This window comes from Podarcis gaigeae (assembly GCF_964106915.1).
Source record: "Podarcis gaigeae genome assembly, chromosome: 1".
NCBI lineage: Eukaryota > Metazoa > Chordata > Lepidosauria > Squamata > Lacertidae > Podarcis > Podarcis gaigeae.
The window spans coordinates 85,540,672-85,560,344 of record NC_139678.1 but is presented as its reverse complement, the minus strand read 5'-3'; the positions used below and the strand labels follow the sequence as shown (position 1 = coordinate 85,560,344).

The 19,673-nt window shown below is 46.1% G+C and overlaps 1 protein-coding gene across 3 annotated transcripts; it reads right to left on the bottom strand.

The window, feature by feature from the left end:
* Positions 1 to 1,314: 1,314 nt before the first annotated feature.
* ATG9A (autophagy related 9A) lies at positions 1,315 to 19,569 on the bottom strand. Of its 3 annotated transcripts, XM_083752029.1 has the most exons (16): positions 19,443 to 19,569; positions 18,475 to 18,581; positions 15,239 to 15,381; positions 14,711 to 14,754; positions 14,200 to 14,264; positions 13,717 to 13,878; positions 13,023 to 13,164; positions 10,818 to 11,566; positions 9,498 to 9,651; positions 9,043 to 9,222; positions 8,580 to 8,825; positions 7,370 to 7,584; positions 6,669 to 6,786; positions 5,989 to 6,214; positions 4,960 to 5,102; positions 1,315 to 4,040 (listed from the first exon to the last, which is right to left on the bottom strand). In XM_083752029.1, the coding sequence occupies exons 3-16, from the start codon at positions 15,339 to 15,341 to the stop codon at positions 4,035 to 4,037; spliced, it is 2,553 nt and encodes an 850-aa protein (XP_083608155.1). In that variant the 5' UTR covers positions 15,342 to 15,381; positions 18,475 to 18,581; positions 19,443 to 19,569; the 3' UTR covers positions 1,315 to 4,034. The 3 variants fall into 3 exon arrangements, with proteins under 3 accessions (XP_083608155.1, XP_083608153.1, XP_083608154.1); XM_083752027.1 differs by lacking the exon at positions 1,315 to 4,040 and having other exon boundaries at positions 4,930 to 5,102; XM_083752028.1 differs by lacking the exons at positions 1,315 to 4,040; positions 19,443 to 19,569 and adding an exon at positions 19,135 to 19,233 and having other exon boundaries at positions 4,930 to 5,102.
* Positions 19,570 to 19,673: the final 104 nt, after the last annotated feature.

The window sequence follows — 19,673 nt, the reverse complement described above, 5'->3', positions numbered from 1 at the left end:
GTGCCCTGGCACCAGTATACAGTAGGATATAAATGTTGTAATAAATAAATAAGCAAACCCAATTGTGTCAGTAACTTTCACTGAAATAATTTGTTAAATTATTATTATTATTATTATTATTATTATTATTATTATTATTAAAATTAGAATAGATATTCATAGTATTGGGTTATACCTCTTTTTAGATCCTGATGCAACCCTGATACAATGATTTCCTAGGACTATTTTTAAGCAGTAAAAATGACTAGTTTGTTTTGTTTTAATTTGCTAGTTATTTATTAAAATCAGCTTGTCTTACAGTTTCATTGTATGCAGATATTATGGGCTTTTTATTTAACAAAGTTTATATACTGCTGGGAGTGAAAACTCTCAGCAATTTACAACAAATGTGAAAACTATAAATAAAGACAGTTTCATTAAGATTATCAACAAGAAGGGGCATCCCAGAGCCAGAAGTCAGAACTTTAAATCTTAATAATGACACAAAGTATATGTACTGTACTCCCACGCACAGCTCTTTCCTTATATTGGCAGGCCTTCTTGTGGCTTGCCTCAGAAAAGACAGTCTAATCCTTCAGATTAAGGATGGAGATGGGGATAAGGGAGGTTGTCTAGGTCAAGAGAATCGCCACAGGTCATGGCCACAATTCTTAAATATTTAGCATAGATGCCCTCTGATCCTCCCTGTCCTCACATCCTGACTTTTTTTAAAAAAATGAAATAGATTTTAAAATTGCATTCACACACAAAATCAGTATTGTTACATATGAGTTCTTAGCAGTATTTGGCTATAGAATTATAAACCCAAAAGTACCAGAATGTATTTAGCACACGCCTTTAAATGTACCCAAACTGGTGCTATGTTCCCTATAAAAAAAAATAACAACAGCTCCTAAGCACATGGTAAATGCTAAATATATTTTTGTTCCTAGATGTGACACACTCATTTCTCAGCATTCAGTGGGGCCAGAAAAGATGTGCCTTTTTGGATATTATAGCGGTCTAGGGCTTTTTTTTCTGAGGGAACTTGTTGGAACGCAGTTCTGGCACCTCTCAGGTGGGCGCCATTGCCATTCTAAGAGAACACGAGTGTTCATGATGAGCTGCAATATCTCTTTTGAAAAATAGCACTGTAGCAGTGCATGTATTGATATGTACAAAAATCCAGTAGATAGTAACTACCCCAGTAGTGCACAAGCATTGTGATGATGGCCAACTATTGTGTGATCAACCTGGATTCATCTTGTAGGTAGCAGATCTACAAGATCCTACCAGACACAATGAAAGACAATTCCACAGGCACGGCCACAGCCATCAAAGAATGGAACACCCCTCTTTATTCAGTAGATACAGTACTGTACAGGATGTCAGACATAAGCTCTGTTTTACAAACCACTTGCAGTGCTCCACATAACTCACAGGCCAGCCTCTAGTGTCACAAACGAAACAGGAGGCCACAGGTGGCTGTACCATGCACAAAAAGATGGGGGCAAAATCAAGACAAGCATAATACATGACAGCTAGAATTCCCACCCACCCCATGTTTTAGCTGAGAACGCTCCCTTTATTCACTGCTAGACCAGGGGTACAGTAACATTTCCACTAGGATGCAGCAGGCTCATCTCTGCCAATGGGGCTGCTCTGCAGCTGATCGCTGTAGTGCAGGGACTGTGGCCCTGTAGTTTTCCAGATGCTGTTGGACTCCAAATCCCATCAGCTCCAGCCACCATGCTCCATGGTCAGGGATGATACGAGTTGTAATATAGTAAAGTTTCACAAACTACAGGTTCCCCATCCCAACAGTACATAACCAGCACTGAGCAAAGTTGCAATCTATGAAGCTATTCTTTCTACACTCCAGGGGATGTGTATTTTGCAGGAAAGACAGCAAATTAATATTTTATCATCAGTTGTTTTGAATTCCTTAAAATGCACCAGTAATCTGAAGAACGGGGGGAAATCCCAGCACCAGCCATACATCTAAACTACTGACAGCTTGAAGCTGCTGCCCACCAACTTCCCTTTTAGCATGTACCCCACAACACCAATGACCACCCTTTTGTTAAACTAGGTTAGGGCGTGGGGAAGTACAGTATACTTTTTGGGCATAATATTCTTTCTAGAGCAGGTGAACTACCAGCTGTAATCAATTCATTGCTGAGTGCAAATAATCTCTTCAATTCTGAAAGAGGGCAAAGAAGAAAAGAAATCCCAAGAGTCATGGCTCCCAAGACCTACAATGTCAGTTCCAAGGCCATATAGGGATCTCCATGCAACCCGGCCTGTGCCCACAGAGAGGAAGAATGCATATTTTATCTGTGACAGTAATGGCAAGATGCTTTTCCTATGTACAACAGGAGCTTTGACAAACAGCTACTGGAGGTTGCAGCAGCCAGTGTAAAAAATAAAATAAAAAATGGCCCCACAGAGAAGACAAAGGAGTCAAAACCACAGGGTTAACCAAGACATATTGGGACCTGTAGCTCTGATAAGAGCGCTAACATTACCCTAAGCAATGATTGGCTGGTTTGTACCACACCCTCTTGGGATGCAATGTTTTCACTGGGCAGTCCGGAAAGTATTCTTTGTGATGTTTGCTATGCAAACCATAAAAGTATTTTGCTGTTGTGCTAAGACCACATAGCCCATAAGAATTAGAGGACGACAGTGGAGCCGATGGCATGGTGTTCTTTAGTAATAAAGTGGGGGAACCAGTAGAACCAGCAGAACTTCTGTAGACTGTTCAAGAGAACGCCTTGTCTTGTCAGGCGAGAGGTTCAGCCCTTTCAACAAGAACCTGAAGCCCACCCCAGTTCTTAAGATTGTGACAGGTAATATATTTGGCATATAGGAACTCTTCTCTTGCTGGCACTTCCACAAGATCTGGATGTTTGCCATTAAGGCATCCATAGAAAAGAGACATCACAAGGAGGGCAGCACTAGCTTGGAGAAGAACCCAAACATTTGTGCCCACAGGAAGTGTATGGGGAATTTGGGAAATATTTAAATAGAACAATGGGGGCGGGGGCAGACAAGTATCGCCTTCCTCCACCCATCCCTCATACCCACAAGTGTAGCACCTGGGGCAGAGCCTCATACTTGATTCTAGCAGGATGAACAAGGTGAGAGCAAAGGGCATCCTCAGAATGGAGCCATCGGTCTGGAGCTGGGTGCCATTTGGTAAGTTTGAAGGAGACTTTGGTCATTTCAGATATTGCCTCAAGCAAAACCTGGTACGGGCTGTGAAGCAATACCCTGCGAAGCCTGTGCTTTGATACTGCAAGAGGGATGCGAAATAAACGTGGCCCCAAACAGTAGAATCATTTGTGCCCACAGGAAGACAAAATCCTGCAGCATGAGTGGTGATGGCACTGCAAGAGTGCCTCTTTTGGCTTGGCTTCAAACTTTGTGAGTGAGTGGTAAAGCAGGGAGGAAGATACGCACCCTTCTTGTGTGTGAAAAGCTTCTATCCAAGTTAGGCTCTGCCACTGGAGGAAGCCTGTGCCCCATTCCCATTACAAAAATAATCTCTTGCAGCCCTTCTTTTCCTGAGTCCAAATCTATCGCCTGATTGCATCTTTAATTACACGCTGTAGTCTGGACAGTGTTACAGCTCTTCCTGCCTCTGAACGGGGGTCCACACAGCAGGTTCTCCTCCTGCTACAGGATATTTCAGGCAGGGCAAGTATGGATGCCAGTCTCCTGCACTGTAGTGCGCTCCGTGGCGTACTGTGCAAGTCTCGGATGGTTCTCCAACATGGGACGACACGGATGCAGACACGGACAAATATATGTAATCACACACACATCCAGCCCATGCCCAGCTAGCGTGCCACCGGCATGAGGCATGTCTGGATAGAGTTCCACCCACGATGAAGGCACTGCTGTCTTCACACCTTCCTCACTCTGGCACTGACGTCCAGGACATGGAGACTTGAGCCAACCCATACTTTGTAGGGCTGGGTAGCCCAATGTCCCACCAGCTGAGGCAGGCCCACAATGTGGAGCCCACACGGGATCTTCAGCCTTCACAGCTATACCTGAAGGGATTGGGAAGGCAAAGGAAGTTATTTGGGAAGGGGGACAGTGAGGAGAAAGACTGGGTCAAAGCAAAGCTCTGAAGACTCCAGATTTTGTGCCAAAGAAAGATCCCACCTCCTGAAACTTTCAGTATTTATTTTTAAGCTCGTTGTAGGCCATTTAGCAATATCAGCTGACTACATGCAAAGGAGAATAAGGATCTTCCACCTCTAAAACCCATATGGAAGAGAACATTTTGACAGCTACAGCTGATGGAGGGGAAGAAATGCTGCATATACTGAAATTCCCCTTTCCAAGGCAGAAAATGCCCCCAGCCTTCTTTTGTGTGTGGCTAGCACACTGAAGCTAGAGATCTTTCACAGAATTCCTGCCATTGCTCTCTGTCCCTCCAGGCTTCCTCAACCTCAGCCCTCCAGATGTTTTGAGACTACAATTCCCATTATCCCTGACCACTGGTCCTGCTAGCTAGGGATCATGGGAGTTGTAGGCCAAAAATATCTGAAGGGCCAAGGTTGAGGAAGCTTGGCTTACTCTCTCAACTTCTCATATTACTCTCTTCCCTCTTACCCTGAGATGACACTTTTAGGGGGGGGGAGTCTACCCAGACATGGCTTTCTTTCTATAATTTATAAATTTAAATTTCTCCCTTCAACCAAGGAACACGGGGAAGTTTACAGGATAGCCTTGCCTGGTTTATTTGGTCTGCTTTATGTATGAGTTCCTGAAAGCCCAACTAGTTCGTATCAGTAAAGCCTTCCCAAACACAAAATCAAATTATTTTTGTACTAACTAGTCTTTGGCCAGGTAGCTCCTGGTGATGATAGTGCAGTAATACATATAGCTGCATTAAGAGACTGCAGATTCCTCTGGTTTCGTGACACAGCCATTGCCAATGCCCAAGTATCAATCAGGCTGTACCTTGTGTATTTGAGGTGGCAACTCATCTTCCAAGCTCTCCTCTGGCACAGGCTCTGGGTGCCGAGCAGTCTGGCCATCTTCAGCCCACCCCCCAAGTGGCAGCCGAGCGAAGTGTGATGGGGCTCTGTGCACCATGCCAGGGTCTGTGGGAAAACAAAGAGGAAAAGATAAGTGCCGGATGGGGCAGCCAAAGTTAAATTTTCCTGCAAAATCTGTTTGGGGCTTCCAGTCTGCTCTGTTCCCCATTACCAGCCACCCAACACAGATACAGTAGCTGGGAAGCAGTGGCGTAAGTGGAAATATAATATCTTGCAAGTACTCTTGGCCTTTTTGCTCCCACCTGCTCCTCTAAACAAGTCCATTAAGCAACACCCTACCCTGCCAGCTTTGGCCATGCCCCTTGTTGAAAGAAATAAGTATATTGATAGCTTTGTGACCAGAACAACGAAGAGTCTTGTGGCACATTAAAGACTAATAAATTTATTATGAACCATAGTCTACTCCATCTGATGAGGTGTGAATATGTCAAAAATTAGTCTTTAAGGTGCCACATGCTTTCATTGACTGACATGGTTACCCTTCTGGAAATTCATAACCAAAGAAAATTGAGCCTTCTGGAAATCAAAACTAAAGAAAATGAGAGCCCAAATCACAGAGAAAATGGTGCCTTCTGAAACGGCAGCAATGAAAGCAAAATGGATTTTTGAACTTCCCAAACTCATGATGCCACTCTTGTAGCACTGCTAGCCAGTGCTCCAAAGCTGCAGATCAGCAAGGAGTGAAGGCTTGAGAGTGTAGGCAGCACAGGCAAAGGCTTGCCTCTTACATATGATGCACTGGCCATGTCATCAAAAGGGTTCACCAAAACTGCCAAGCAGCATGTCAGACTGATATCTAATCTTTTTCTCTCGTTGCCCTGCAGTTAACAAGAAATGCCAGCATGTGTATGTGCAGGGTTTGGCAGGAAATAAAGCCTTTTCTGGCTAAGGAATATGGAAGCACTGTGAGTTTGGCGTTCCTGAAACATACCTGAGACACCTCCATATCGACGCTGGAAGCCGGCTTGCAGAGCAGCTGTCTCATCACCAGCCTGGCGAGGCGAGGCGAAAGGATAGCTGGCTGAGCGGGGAATGGCACTGCTTGGGGTGCCCTGATGAGCATCGGGCTCCTCCTGGGCGCTTTCACCACTCTCATCACTCTCTCGCCGGTGCCACAAGTGCCGCTCAGGCTCCAACTGGGCATGCTGCTTGTGTAACTGAGAATGGCAGGGGGTATTAATGGGCAGCCAACTAGAACACTATGGTGATATTGACATGTGTCCCAAGCAAGCCCAGTTTGGGACTTGATACAATCCAAGTATCACAGGCCTCCACATAAATATCACATTTACAGCCTTAATTTCACATGCTTCTACACAGGTCAATGAATGTCATCACTTGCGTCCTGCAAGCCTATAGACTCTCTATTCATCTTCAGTTGTGCACAAATTGTCATAAATCATGGCCCAGTGAAGGGGGCCTTTGCTCCCAGCCTGATTTCTGTATAATGAAGGGCCTATCTCTTAGGTTAGGAACTATATCACAGTACAGAGGCTTATTCAATCCTCCTTTGCTGTGCTCATTCAGGTACACATGTCTCAAGATGCAGGTCTACACAGAACCTTCAGGGCCCATTGCAAAGGCCTGCATGATTCTTGATGCTCAGCTCACCTCATGCATGTAGAGTGCATGCAGACTCATCTCAGTAGAGGCATATTCTGAAAGGATCAGGCTCTGAAGCTGGCCCTCCCAGGCACTACTGCCAGAACTAGCTGTCCTGGCATCAACCCTGCAAGCCAGAAGGGAGAGAAGAGTCAAGTCAAGATGTGTTAGAAAGAGTACTTTGGAGTCCAGAAGGCACCTTCTTGCCACTCCACAGCCCAATAGTATGATTGCAGCAGCTTTCCCCCCTCCGAGTCTGAGCCTAGAAAGGGTGACATCAATCATACCACAGCTGTAGCCTGCTAACTAAAAGGATTGCAAAGTGTGTGTTTAGAACACCTCAATCTTTTGGGAAGCCTTGCAGAACTGGATAGCTTTCAGCTATCCCTCATAACCTCAGCTCCAAACACAAGGAAACCCTAAGCCAAGGGTGGGGAGCTTGTGACCAGTCTTTGCCACTGGCCATGCTAGTTGGCCCTGATGGGAATTGGGAGTCCAATAGGAAGGAGGTAATAAAAGGCATAAAAAGCTCTTGCTGCTGCTTCAAAGGCACATCTAGAAGGCTGCCTCCTGCTCTAACACACAGTAATGTATACCTGTGCTGGGAAAAGCCTCATGAAATAGTCCTCAGAGCATTCTGGGTAAAGTGCTGGTGAGGTGCTCAATTCTTGGCTTTTTCCTCTAGCCCCTTACAACATGCAGCTTCTTACCCTGAGCCTGCCATTGTGCCAGGACCCCGATGTTGGGAACCTTCTGTGTGGGAACTCCTGTGGGCAGCCTGCGTTGACTGAAGAGGAGAGAAAGAACGCAGAGCAGATGCCACCTCAGACACAGCCGAGAGATGCCGCGAGGCCTGCCCATCACGGACTGCCTGGTAGCCCAAGACCGAGGAGCCTGCAATCACATTGGCAATCAGGCTGTGTGGCTGCAGGGAGAGAACAGAGGAGGGAGGTGTGACCCAGGCAGGAAGATCCAAAGCCTGCCCCATCTATCTACATTCAATGCTTCACCACCACAACTGAACTTTGCAAATCACCCTGTGATTCTTGGATGAAGGGCGGTTTTATTTTAATAAAAATAAATAACTTCACCTTTGCCTTTGCAATGGGGATCCTGAATTCTCTCCAAATTTTGGAAATTAGCCCACCCATCTCCAGCCCCCAGCAGTTCAAATGCTTTCTAAATAGTGACACTTGGAAGAGAAGATGCTACAGGTGTTGGGGGCCTTTCTTATAGGAAAGACAAGCGATTCAGTGAGAAGAGGATTGTTAATCACATTAAGAGATCCTAAACACAAAAGGACCTTAGGTTTTTGATTGCAGTTGGATAAGTGAAATTGAAACAATGTAACCACAAGACACCAAGGACTTTCTGGGGGTGGATGGGAGGGATGTTGCTTATTTATGTCTGACTTCATTTACATTTGAGTGTTATTTATACATCATATTGAATAATATTGATTCCAATATCAATTAATATCAATAGGAATCTCATTGATTCGTCACAATTCCATTTTGCAACCTTTGAGACTTCCGTAAGCTTAAAACTTTCACAATAAAAATATACAGAAAGAAAAGCAATAAGACATCCTAGGGAAAGGAACTGGGAAATAAAGGAGTAGGGAGAGAGGATGGGTAACGTGGAGACTCTGAAGGTGCCAACGTTTAGGGGAGTATGACTAACTTTTGCTGAAGAGATAACAGGAGACAGAAGTAGCATGCTTGCAAAGGTAGTCTAATTAAGTCACAATGAGACAGTGGCAGCCATACTACCATGGCACTCAAATGACTCCACACTGAGCCCAGAAGCCCACATAGAAACATTATCCCCATCCCACAAAAAAGAAACAGTTCACTCCAAATCTCTCCCTACAATAAACCAGGATTATGTCCTGTTCTACCACACACTAGTTCCCAGTACCTCTGATTCTGACTGCAAGGACTGAATGGAGGTGAAGAGGGCATTGTCAGGCAGGACAGCCTGCTGGGCCAGAGCCAGGCTGCTGTCGCGGTGCACACGTTCCTTAAGCAAGCCGATGAAAGCCGTGCTCTCCCGAGGAGGTTGCCAGTGTGGGTTGGTGATAGCAAAGTGCATGAGGGACAGCTCCGTCTTGCCATCCTCGGCTTGTTGGTAAACAGAAGCCTCCGTCTTCCCGGCTGACATCCACTGCAAAACAAGAGAGGGACAGGGTGTTTTGTGCACACCATGCAGCTGCCTCAATGGGACTAGGAGCAGCCAGCAGACACAAGGGCACTGCAGACCTGACCTGCGAGCAGCACCACAGCTGCATACTGGGGCAGGACAGGGGCACTGGAGGGTGTTTGTGACCCAGGACGAGGCAAGGCATGTCGGGTCCATGATGCTGCCCCTCACTGGGACCTACCGCAGGGTGTCCATGCCACCGCACATCCATCTGGGCAAAGGAGCAGGTATCTCCCACGCCCACCACCTCTACAGTGAAGTTGCGGAAGAAATCAATTATCTCCAGAGCTTTGGGCCTCAGACAGAAGATGAGGATCAAGGGAGTCACAATGGGGCTGAGCAGCTCTTCCAGGATGAACACCTTAAGTAAAGGAGACAAAGGCATTAAGTTCAACAACTGCACGGGTGTGTATCACTTGTGAAACCACAGCACAGCCTCAAGACATGATTACAGGCACTGGGGAGAATAACTGGGGGAAATACCAGGGATTCTTTCCTCCCACATGCCCTGGGGTCAGAAAACCTCCCCCATTTTGGGGGGAACTCTACGGACAATACATGCTTGGATCTAGTCAGGGTTTATGCAAAGGGCAGCTCTTATATGATTTCCTCCCACCCTACCCTGCCCCACCTCACCGCCTTGTACTGGAAGAGTTGGGAGAATTCATCTCGGGTTTCATAGCGGTGGGCGTTGCCCTGCCAGTGGTCAGGCATGTAGTGGATGTGCGCCAGAATCACCCGAAGCAACTGCTCTGGGCAGAAGACCAGGTGCTGGTCTGGGATGAAGGATCTGCAAGACAGATGGGACAGGTGTCAAGGAGAGCTACATTCCTTCATAAAAGCAAGCAGACAGGCACCTTATGTTCTAGGGTCCCCAGCCCCATGTTCCCTCTTCATGGAAAGATGAACACAGAGGAGTGTAGTGAGATAAACTATTTATGGGTCGGATATAGTAGGTTCAGCTTTAACAAACTGGTTCACTGTGGAGGTAGATGATAATTTCACACATTTCTGTACTTATTTATATCCTTATTTGCAGTACAGAACTGTTCAGTCTGCCTTTGATAAAAGAGTGTGATGCCTGTTTGCCTCTAAAACAAGGTTGCAACAATTCCTCACAGACTCAGTGATCAGCCAAATTCCTAGATTCTGGATTTCTTAGACTCCTATTCAACATTAAGTCAGTGGCAGGTTACATCAATCTAAAATGTCAGAAGCTGATCAACTATCAATTACAACATAGGAAGTATCAGGTTGATTTTTACTGCACATCAATATACAGCACAGCTAACTCTGTTTAACCAGCAGCTATACCTGCTATGCCACCCCCACCGTTGTTTCATCTCTCAGATATCAAGCTGAGCTGATGTTTCCAACTCCTTTTTCTCCTTTTCTGTCCGCTTACCCTAGTTTGTGACTCACCCCAGAGTATTACCTTCAAGCAGTGCCTGTCACATTCTTCATGGACAGATAGAAGCTCTGTCCTTGCTTGATCCAGGCAAAAACTGAAAGGTAAGTCTAAGGTTGCACTATTCTAGAAAAACCAGGCTTTGCCTCGAATCATCCCAGGGGCCCTCTCATTGCAGATGTCACAGTTTAAACAACTCCAAGGCACCACCATCACTGAGATCACTAAACCAGGGAAGCAACCAGTTTTGCAGAGCTGAAAAACGTGGGTTGTTAAGCTTAATCAATTTCCTCAAGTGTCCTAGCTATCATTGCCACAGAAGGAAAAGGCAGCACAGGCAATTCATCTCCCAGTAACTTCCTCAGTGGGAGACCCAGCAGAAAAACTTTTGTAGCTTAATGCAATTTTTGGTAAGCAGAATGCTTTTAATTTCCACCTGTCAATTCTTTGATTGGGTGCTCCTCAGAATAATGGCAACCACCCCGTTGATGCCAAGACTCAGAGAACAGAAACAAAAACCCTTCTGTTCGCAGCCAATCTCAACTCACCTGCAGACAGTGACAGCCACACCCAGGATGGTGACTGTGGTGAGGACATGCTCCACAGCAAGCACGTCTTCATCATAAATTGTGAGGGCAATGAGGACAGCGAGGATGGAGCCAGCAAAGAAGGCCACATTCTTAGCCACGACAGTGAACAGAGGTGAAATGAAGCAGTTCATGTACTTGGAGGCTGGCTTGTAGCCCTTGCTGAGGCGCGAGTGCAACTCGTGGTCCAGCTCATTGAAGTGCCGCAGGTAGCAGCGGCCGTAGAGGGACCAGCAACGAGCCCCCAAGCTTCCTGGCTCTCGCTTCAGAATCTCTGTGTAGCTGAAGAAGGCGTAGAGGATCTGCCAGATGAGGATGAGCGGACAGAGCAGAAAATTAGCAATGCCAATCCAGAGGATGCGGGTGCCCAGCTTTTCAGCCAGCTCCAGGCGGTTGCTGCCTCGCTTGTACTCGGCCTTGAGACTCCACTCATTCTCAAAGAGTGAGCCAGGGCCCCAGAAGAAGATGAGCTCAAAGTTGTACTTGAGGCCACGCGTATAGAAGATTGTATCGCCCAGTAGGGGAAGGTGGAAGCGCATAGGCAATAGCGACTTGTTCACCATGGCCACCATGTAGTTCTTGAAACGCAGGATGCGGTGGTAGATGTCCAGTTCTGTCAGCTCCTTCTTATGGATGCAGATCTGGTGTTCCTTCTGGATTTGGACAATCCGTGCCTGCACCTCCTGCCATGTGTAGTAGGGCAAATTGGACTGCAGGCAAAGAGGGATGGTGAGGTTAGTGCTGTGACAAGGCTAATCCTCTTGATGGGATACATTCCCTTCTGAAGGAGCAGGTACACAACTTGGGGATAATTCAGGATCCATTGGTGTTACTTGAGGCTCAGGTGGCCTCAGTGGCATGGAGTGCTTTCCATCAGCTTTGGCTGGTGGCTCAGCTGTGACCCCAACTGGACAGGGATAGCCTAACTTCTCTTGTCTATGCTCTGGCAACCTCTAGGTTAGATTACTGCAATGCACATGGGACTGTCTCTGAGACATTTCGGAAACTTCAGCTGTTGCGGGATTCAGTGGCCAGGTTGCTCAACAAGGCAGGACAGTTTGAGCATGTAACACCAATCTTGGCCTGACGGTACTGGTTGCCAATTAGTTTCTGGGCCCAATTTTGACATATAAAGCCTCAAACATCTCAGGACCGCAACACCTCAAGGACCATCTCTTCCCATATGAACTAACCTGGACCCTGCAGTCATCATCTAAAGTGCTTCTTCATGTCCCCCCTCCACAAGAGATCCAGAGGGTAGCAACATGAAGATGAGGCTTTTCTTTGGTGGCTCCTCCTTTGTGGAATGCTCTCCACAGAGTGGTTCACCTGGTGCCATCATTATATATCTTTATGTGCCAGGCAAAAACTTTCCTTCATATCCAGGCCTTTGGCCTTTAACTATTTGTGGCCTTTTAGAAGTGGGTAGGTTTTTAATGTATTTCTCCCCCCACCCCACAATGGTTTTGATGTATCTAGGGATAGGGTTTTTTTTTGTCCATTTGGTTGTTTGTTGCTTTGAGTTCTCTTGGGAAAGATAAAGTGACTAACAAATTTAACAAACAAAAACTTTCCCCACTCCTGAAAAAGGGGAAGGGAATTGGTTAAGCAGAGACTCAACTTCTAACACTCTTGGGCAAGGACCAAATAACAAACACTGGCAAACCAGACAATGACAGCTGCAGAACATACTAGCCCTGCCACTCAACCAAGCAAGTCAGATTGAGCAACCATGGGATTAGCAGCAGACCAGAAAGATCAGCAGCAGTGTACAACTCTGGAAGAAGGTCAATAAGGGACAGAGGAAGATTCAGGAGTGGAAGATTTTTCCCTTAAAGGAGAAGAAGCAATAGGTATTATCTGCAGGCCTCTCACTGCTTCGAAAAGAACATGAGACACTAAGAACTGAATTGCAGGATCAACCCAAATGTTATTCTGGGTCAAACCAAAAGTCATGTTGGTCCAGCATTCTGTCTCCAGTAACAGTCAGTCAAACACTCCTGGGAAGGTTGCAAACAAAAAGTGGGGGCAGGATATGGCAGTACTGATTTGCTTGTAATCAGGTAATCAGAACTATATTGCTAAGGTGTCAACATTCCCTATCAATAGCACAGTGTGTAGATTTGTGCATGCATGTCTAACAGTTCCCAGAGCACAGCAGCTTACCATGGGAATCTTGAGAGCATTAATGTAAAAAGAGTGGATTTCCCAATAGCAGCAAATGTTGTAGATGAATTTAATCAGCCGATGGATCCAGAAGACCCCCGCAATCACCAGGATAGAGATGAGAAAGCCATTGGCCTGGATCCTATGAGAAAGATGGATTCACCGAAAGGAAGAAGCAGTCACCTCCCTTCTGGTCGTTTCAGTTCTTTCCAAAGCATGTGCCAACCCCTCCTTCTCAGACTGCTAGAATTCAGGCACTTCAGGTGGGTGCAAGGCTATGCAGTGCTGAGATGCATTAAACTGTACTAATGGGCAACTGGGCTGGAAAATCTGAGTGAAGATGGGTACAGCTACAAATGTGAACTCAAAGCTTTCTCTCACAGTTAATCCACAAGGGGCCAAAGATTGTCTAGTATATTAAAAGTCCAGCTGGCTCGTCAGGGGCCCGAATTTATCAATGGCATTAGGTTAACACTGGAGACCCCAGATTTGGCAGATATAGAAGTAAACATCTGAAAGCAGTTTTGACAGCAACGCTCACCTTGCAAGAACTACATTTCCGAGCCTACAGCTACGATTGAGTGTGACTTAAAATGCAAAGTAGGCATCCAGGAGGCCTCTTGGATTTTAGACCCGACCAAGATGGGCTAGGATGTGGTCAAATTTAGGAAAGGATAGTCCTTGCTAACTTTACCTGGCACTGCACTCATTGGGAGGCAAGAAGGCATCTGGCAGGGTCACCTTGACAGGGTCACTGGAATGCTGGCTGTGATTCACCAGCTTGTTAGCAAACAGGATATCGTAGTCAACACAGCTGACAAGGAATGTGGTGAAGGCCACAACAAAGATGAACTGCCTGTGAGAAGAGAAGATGTGTCGCACTAGGAGGCACTCAGCCTTCCCTTCCCCGCTCCCATCTTCAAATTATCTGGGCCAGCAAAAGGCGCCAGCTGTCTAAATCCTTCATACCAGAGACATCTTGCATAAAGAGAATCAGGAGTAGGATTTGTTTTCCTATCAACCTGAATGACAGGGAATTGGGGCCAGGGAAGGATCACTAGTTCCAGCAGGAAACCCAAAACTCTTTTTTTCACCTCTGACAAGGTGCCCATGGAAATGCAATGAATGTCCACTTCCAATCCTGTTTTACTGGAAGAGACATGGAGTTCATACTCACATTAATTCAAAGATCTCACTGATGAGCATACAGGTGAAGCCATTCTTCTGGTGCAGGTTATAGACGTGAGGGGTACAGTCAAAGAGAATTGCTCAGAATATTGGTTGCAGTACCCACCCTTAGTTTCACCAGAGACTAGTCTCCCATGAGCAGGAAGCATCTCCTTTTCCAGTTCAACCTGCCATGCTATTAAGTCACGATTAGCCACCATCAGGAGGAAAGAGTCAGAAACTTTCTGCCGTAAAGAATTTCATTTGAAGGGGTGATTACAAATCTCCTTGTATTGTTTTTGTTGCTGTCTGGCCTGTAAACCTGTATGGGTTCCAGAGGCTGGTTCTTTATTATGCTATCCTTTGTTCCTGAACTGATACGGAAAGGTCCTTTGCCTCTTGGAGTGTTTAATGGGCCACAAGGAACCTTGTAAAGGGTTCCCAGCTCTGCTGCAACTGAGCCCCCACCCCCAATCCCAACAGCTGGGATACAACTATCCCGGCCCTTCAGGTAAGGATATACGAGAGAAAAAGAGGTCCAGATTCTCAATGTGGTGCCAGGGAGCTGCAAGACAGACAAAGTGAAAAAAGAATCCTAATATTCAACCCAGCAAAAAGAAGCCAGAGGGAGAGGGAGCTGCGACACAGCATCCCATGGCCCCATCCAAGCCCAATTGTTTAAGAACAAAAGTTCAAAGCTGAACCCTAAACACACTTTCTAGAAAGAAAGCCTTGCTCAATTTCATGGGAACTTAGTAAGAACATAAGACCAAAGGCCCGTCTAGTCCCACAGTGGCCAGTCACATGCCTCTGGGAAATCCACAAGCAATACAATAATGCAACTGCCTTCTCCTACTGCTGCTGCTGCTTCCCAGGAACAGGCATGCTTGAAAACATGCTGCACAGCAAATGCAGTTTCCCCAGAAACAGAGCCAGAATCCCACAATTCCGCTTCCTGTTCAGATTAGACTTTCACCAGTCCCAGGCACCATCAGCACTGATTTGTGGGGTGCTTGGCCCCAAGGCTGGCCACTCACAGCTGCACTCACATTTGCTGCCCTCGGCAACATGAACCATCAGGTCCTCTTCTCCCGGGGGAGAATCATTGTAGGAGGCCTCCAGCCGCTGATACTCTGTATCAAAGTGAGCCATGTTGTCACTGAGCTGGGCCTCATCCAACGTCACACAGGCTCTGAGGGGGGGAAAGACAGTGTAAAAAAAAGTAGCATTAAAGACATAACTAGAAGGCATCAGTTGGGTTGGGAGCCTCATTTCATTTTAGTTTTACCCTTTAAAAGGAACTGGAAGCTTTTGGTGGGGACCAAATAACAGAGGGCAAGGAAGGAAAAGAGTGGAGAGAGGAAAGCAGCAGGAGACAAAAGCAGCACAAATTAAGAAGTAGGAAATAATTATTGGTGGTGAGAGCATTGCAGGAAACACTGCCTGATCATGAAACATCCTGCCCAAACCTATTCTGGGTTTTGAGACTTTGCTTTACATCATATTTACAAACTGTTGTCTGCAACAAAGTTGTTGCTCTTATTATTATTATTATACATTTAATTTCATGAACAGGCAGAGCAGGGTCTTGATACATACCGTTGCAAGTATATCCATCTTCCCACACACAAAGGAAAGTACAACGTTTCAACTAAAGGAAACCTATCTAGTTGGGGTTTAGAAGAACTTCAGCTTCACTTTCATTTTAGCCTACTGTTCTAGCATTCTTTCTATACCAGAAGTAAAAAATGCAATATAATAAAAAAAGTGAAATAAAAAAACTTTAGCCAGTCTAGTATTCTGTACCCACGGTGTCACAATCACATGCTCTTGTGTATCTGAGAACCTGTGTATGCATGCATTCACATGCATATTTTCAAAACAGATTCATAGTAAAGCACAACATATATGCAAACTCAAAGGTGCATTTTATAGCCAATATTCTAACACATTCAAACTTCTAGTCTAGAGAAAAGCAAGAGTTCCTATGCTACAAGGTGTAAAATTAAGTGGTGGAGCTATGAGACCCCGGGAAGATAGAATTTGCCAAAGGTGAGGCTCAGCTGAGGTAAAGACCAGGACCAAGACCATAACTAGGGCCAGGAATTCTATGCCCTAGTGACTTCAGCTCTTTGGGGAACCACACTTCATGCTACTGGGTGACAGAACCCTTATCAGGCTTCTTGATCTGGCACCCAGCACTGTGTTAAAGGTGTACCTTGAGAGTGACATGGAGTTGCATGGACAGTTGTTGGAGGGGTGACTGAAAGACACAGACTGATGCTCAAACTACCATAAAGTAAGGTCTGGAGATCTCTAGTCTGCTAGGTACAAGGAAGGGGTCCAGTGATATAATGAGGAGGATTTTAGTGACATCTGGGTGGAGTGAAAGGCAATTATCAGTGGGAGAATCTACCCTTCTGGGAGGTGTGTGTGTACATGAGGGAGTGTAATCAAGAGAGATTCTCTCTCAGGTTGACTCTCCTTCTGTCTCAAGGGATCAAGAAAAGGAACTAAGTTTTTGAGGTTTGCATTCAGTGACCTTTTCATTTTCACTGTCTTTTAGTCTCATCCTCATTGCAACTCAGCATTTTCAGTTATTTAATCATTAAGGTTCCTGCCACACAGCAACTTGCTAGAGAGGGTCAGAAAAAGTAGGCAAAGGGGGCAATTACTCAGGGTTGTTCTTCTGCTGCTGTTCCCCCTACAACTTACCAGTTGTAGGCCTGCTGCCTCTGATCCAGGTGGTAGTATATAGACATTGTGAATAGTAGCCTTATCCCCATGAATTTGTCAAATCCTTTTTTAAAGCTCTCTAAGTTTATGGCTTTCACTACATCCTATGGTAACAAATTTCAATTTTGCAGGTGTGTGAAGTACTTCCCTTTATCAGTCCTGAATCTCCCACCTCACTGAATGGCCTCAGACTCCAGCACTATGACAGAGCAAGAGAAAAGTTCTCTCTATCCACTTGCTTCACATGTATAATTTTATCTCCCTCTGACATGCTCCCCCTTTACTCACCTTTTTTAAAACTAAAAAAGTTACTCAATGTTTTTGATTTAGCTTTTCCACACTTTCCAGCTCTACAGTATCCTATTATGGGATGTGACAGACAGAATCATTGGCACGTAATTTTCCCTTTTCACATCTGTCACACACACTTTTAATAATATTTTTTATTGTTGATCTTAATATTTTTAGCTATATGCGCCTCAAAACTTACTTTCTTTTTTGAATTTGTTTTGCAAGCATGTGTTCCATTTTGTTCTCCTTAATTGAGCAAGACCTCCCATTTTGTGAAAGGAAGGAAGAAGCCTTATTGCCTCTAACAGCTTCCTTGCTTCTATTACACTAGCATCTTCCCTGACTTGCAGTATATATTCAAGCTATGCTTCTATTCTTGTGATTCTGAATAACACCAATATGTTTTGGAGAGATTTGACCCTCTAGTCTTTCCCTTTCAACTTGACTTTCAACCAATCATTTCATTTTCGAGATTTGATTTTTTGAAGTCATATGTGACTGTGGACATCCTTAGCCATTCTCTACTCTGCTTACATATATGTTGAATTTGATAACTCTTTGGTTCCTGTTTCCAACTAGCTGAACAACACTTAAATATTGCACAAAGTACTGGCACCACTTACAAGTAAGTTCAGGGTCGCATCTCAGATAAGTTCCATGACCAAATGTTCTACAGCACAATCATTTAGGATATTTAGAAATTTTAACTGTCTGTCATGACTAGAACATGGGCGGACTACAGTCACGTGTGACTTCTCTATTTTTTTTCAACTAGCGATCCAACGTATCCATTCTTGCCTTAGTAGATAAGACATGTATTGTTGGATAAGACCAGAGTTAGCCTACTCCCACATTCTTGGCAAGAATTCTACCAACCAGCAGGCCAACCAGAAATCAGTGATTCACCCATGGACTACTACAAAGTTTCAACCCACACTTGGATTAAAGGATCCTTGGGATACTGTAACAGCATGTCAAATGATTTTTCTTCATTCAGAGCATGTACAAATATTATTGCCACTTTTGAAAATAAAAACAACCACACCTATTTTAAATATTTCTCCTTATTTACCCTGTACTTTGACTCATGTAGATGCAGTGCCTACAGCTACAGGAAGGGCACACCCATCTTACTTGGTGTAAGCTACTACAATTCAGACAGACAAAAACAAATGGCAAAATAAATCCCTCTTGAAGCAACACCTATGCACATGGCACGCACACACACACACACACACACACACACCGAGAGACTCACCTGCTCCATCTACCCCTAGTGCTGTAGGAACCCCCTGCTTGTGCTGTGCTCTGGGCATCTGACTGGCATCTCTAGCCTTGGATCCCCAATGTGCTTTTTCCCCCCGCCTGAAAAGAAAAAAGGCAGGATGTACACTGGAGATGGAGACTTTCAAGGGGCATGTGGCCGTTCGGCTGGCAGGATGACTCTTGGAGGCTGCTGGTTCCGCTCAGGGTTGGATTTAGGTTTGCTGAGGCCCTAAGCTACTGAAGGTAATGGGGCCCTTTATATGTCCAGCTGTCAGCAACAAATTGTTCCTGTTTTTTGTGTTGAATATATGCTATATGGTAATTTATGGACCTAACAGGTCCCTACACAACACAAAACACTGTTGCTGTATGTGGGTTTTATTTGTTTTCATCTTATATTTCGGTGTTTTTTCCTTTTAAAATTTTGGGGGGCCCCAAAATTTATAGGTAAATCCAGCACTGGTTCCACTCAACACTCTCCAACCCGAAACAGGAACAGCTTCAGGCCCCTTTTGTGAGGTTGATTGGCGAAGAAGGAGCTGGTTCTGCTCCCCCGGCGCCCGCGAATCAAAGGAGAGGGAATCCAGGGAGAGGCGGCCTGCTCCGCCAGGTGAGGAAGGGCCCCCTTTGGGTTGCACCTTAACCCTCTCACCCCCTGGGATGGGCTGAGCCGGAGGGGAGCCAGCCCACTCGCCGGATCCCTCCTCCCGAGTTGGAAAGGCAGCGCTGCCAGGCACAGCGGAGAGAGGGACGGGGGGGAGGTCTTTTCCTTGGGCGGCCCCAGGCAGCTCCTCCGAGGCTGTTTTGTTTTGGCTGAGCCGGGCCGGGAGGGGCCTTCCTCGGAGGTTGTTTACTTGGGAAGCGGGAGGGAGGCGGCGCGGCGGGGATTCCAAGGCGAGGCCCACGTCCCCGTCCCCCCCCCCCCGCCATCCCTTTCCCGGCGGCGGCTGCGCGGCTCACCTCCAGGACAGTCGCCCCTAGTGACCGGACCCGGGGCTCAGCCTCCTCCGCCGCCGCGACTTCCCAGGCTCTGTCTGTCTCTCTCTCTCTCTCTCTCTCTCTCTCTCTCTCGGCCCCACTCGCCTCCTCCCTTGTCCCGACCGGCGGGCGTTTTCCGCTGCCAATGGGAGGCCGGGAAAGGACGAGGAGGTGGGATCGGGGAGGGCCAATGGGAAAGCTGCGGTGGGGGGG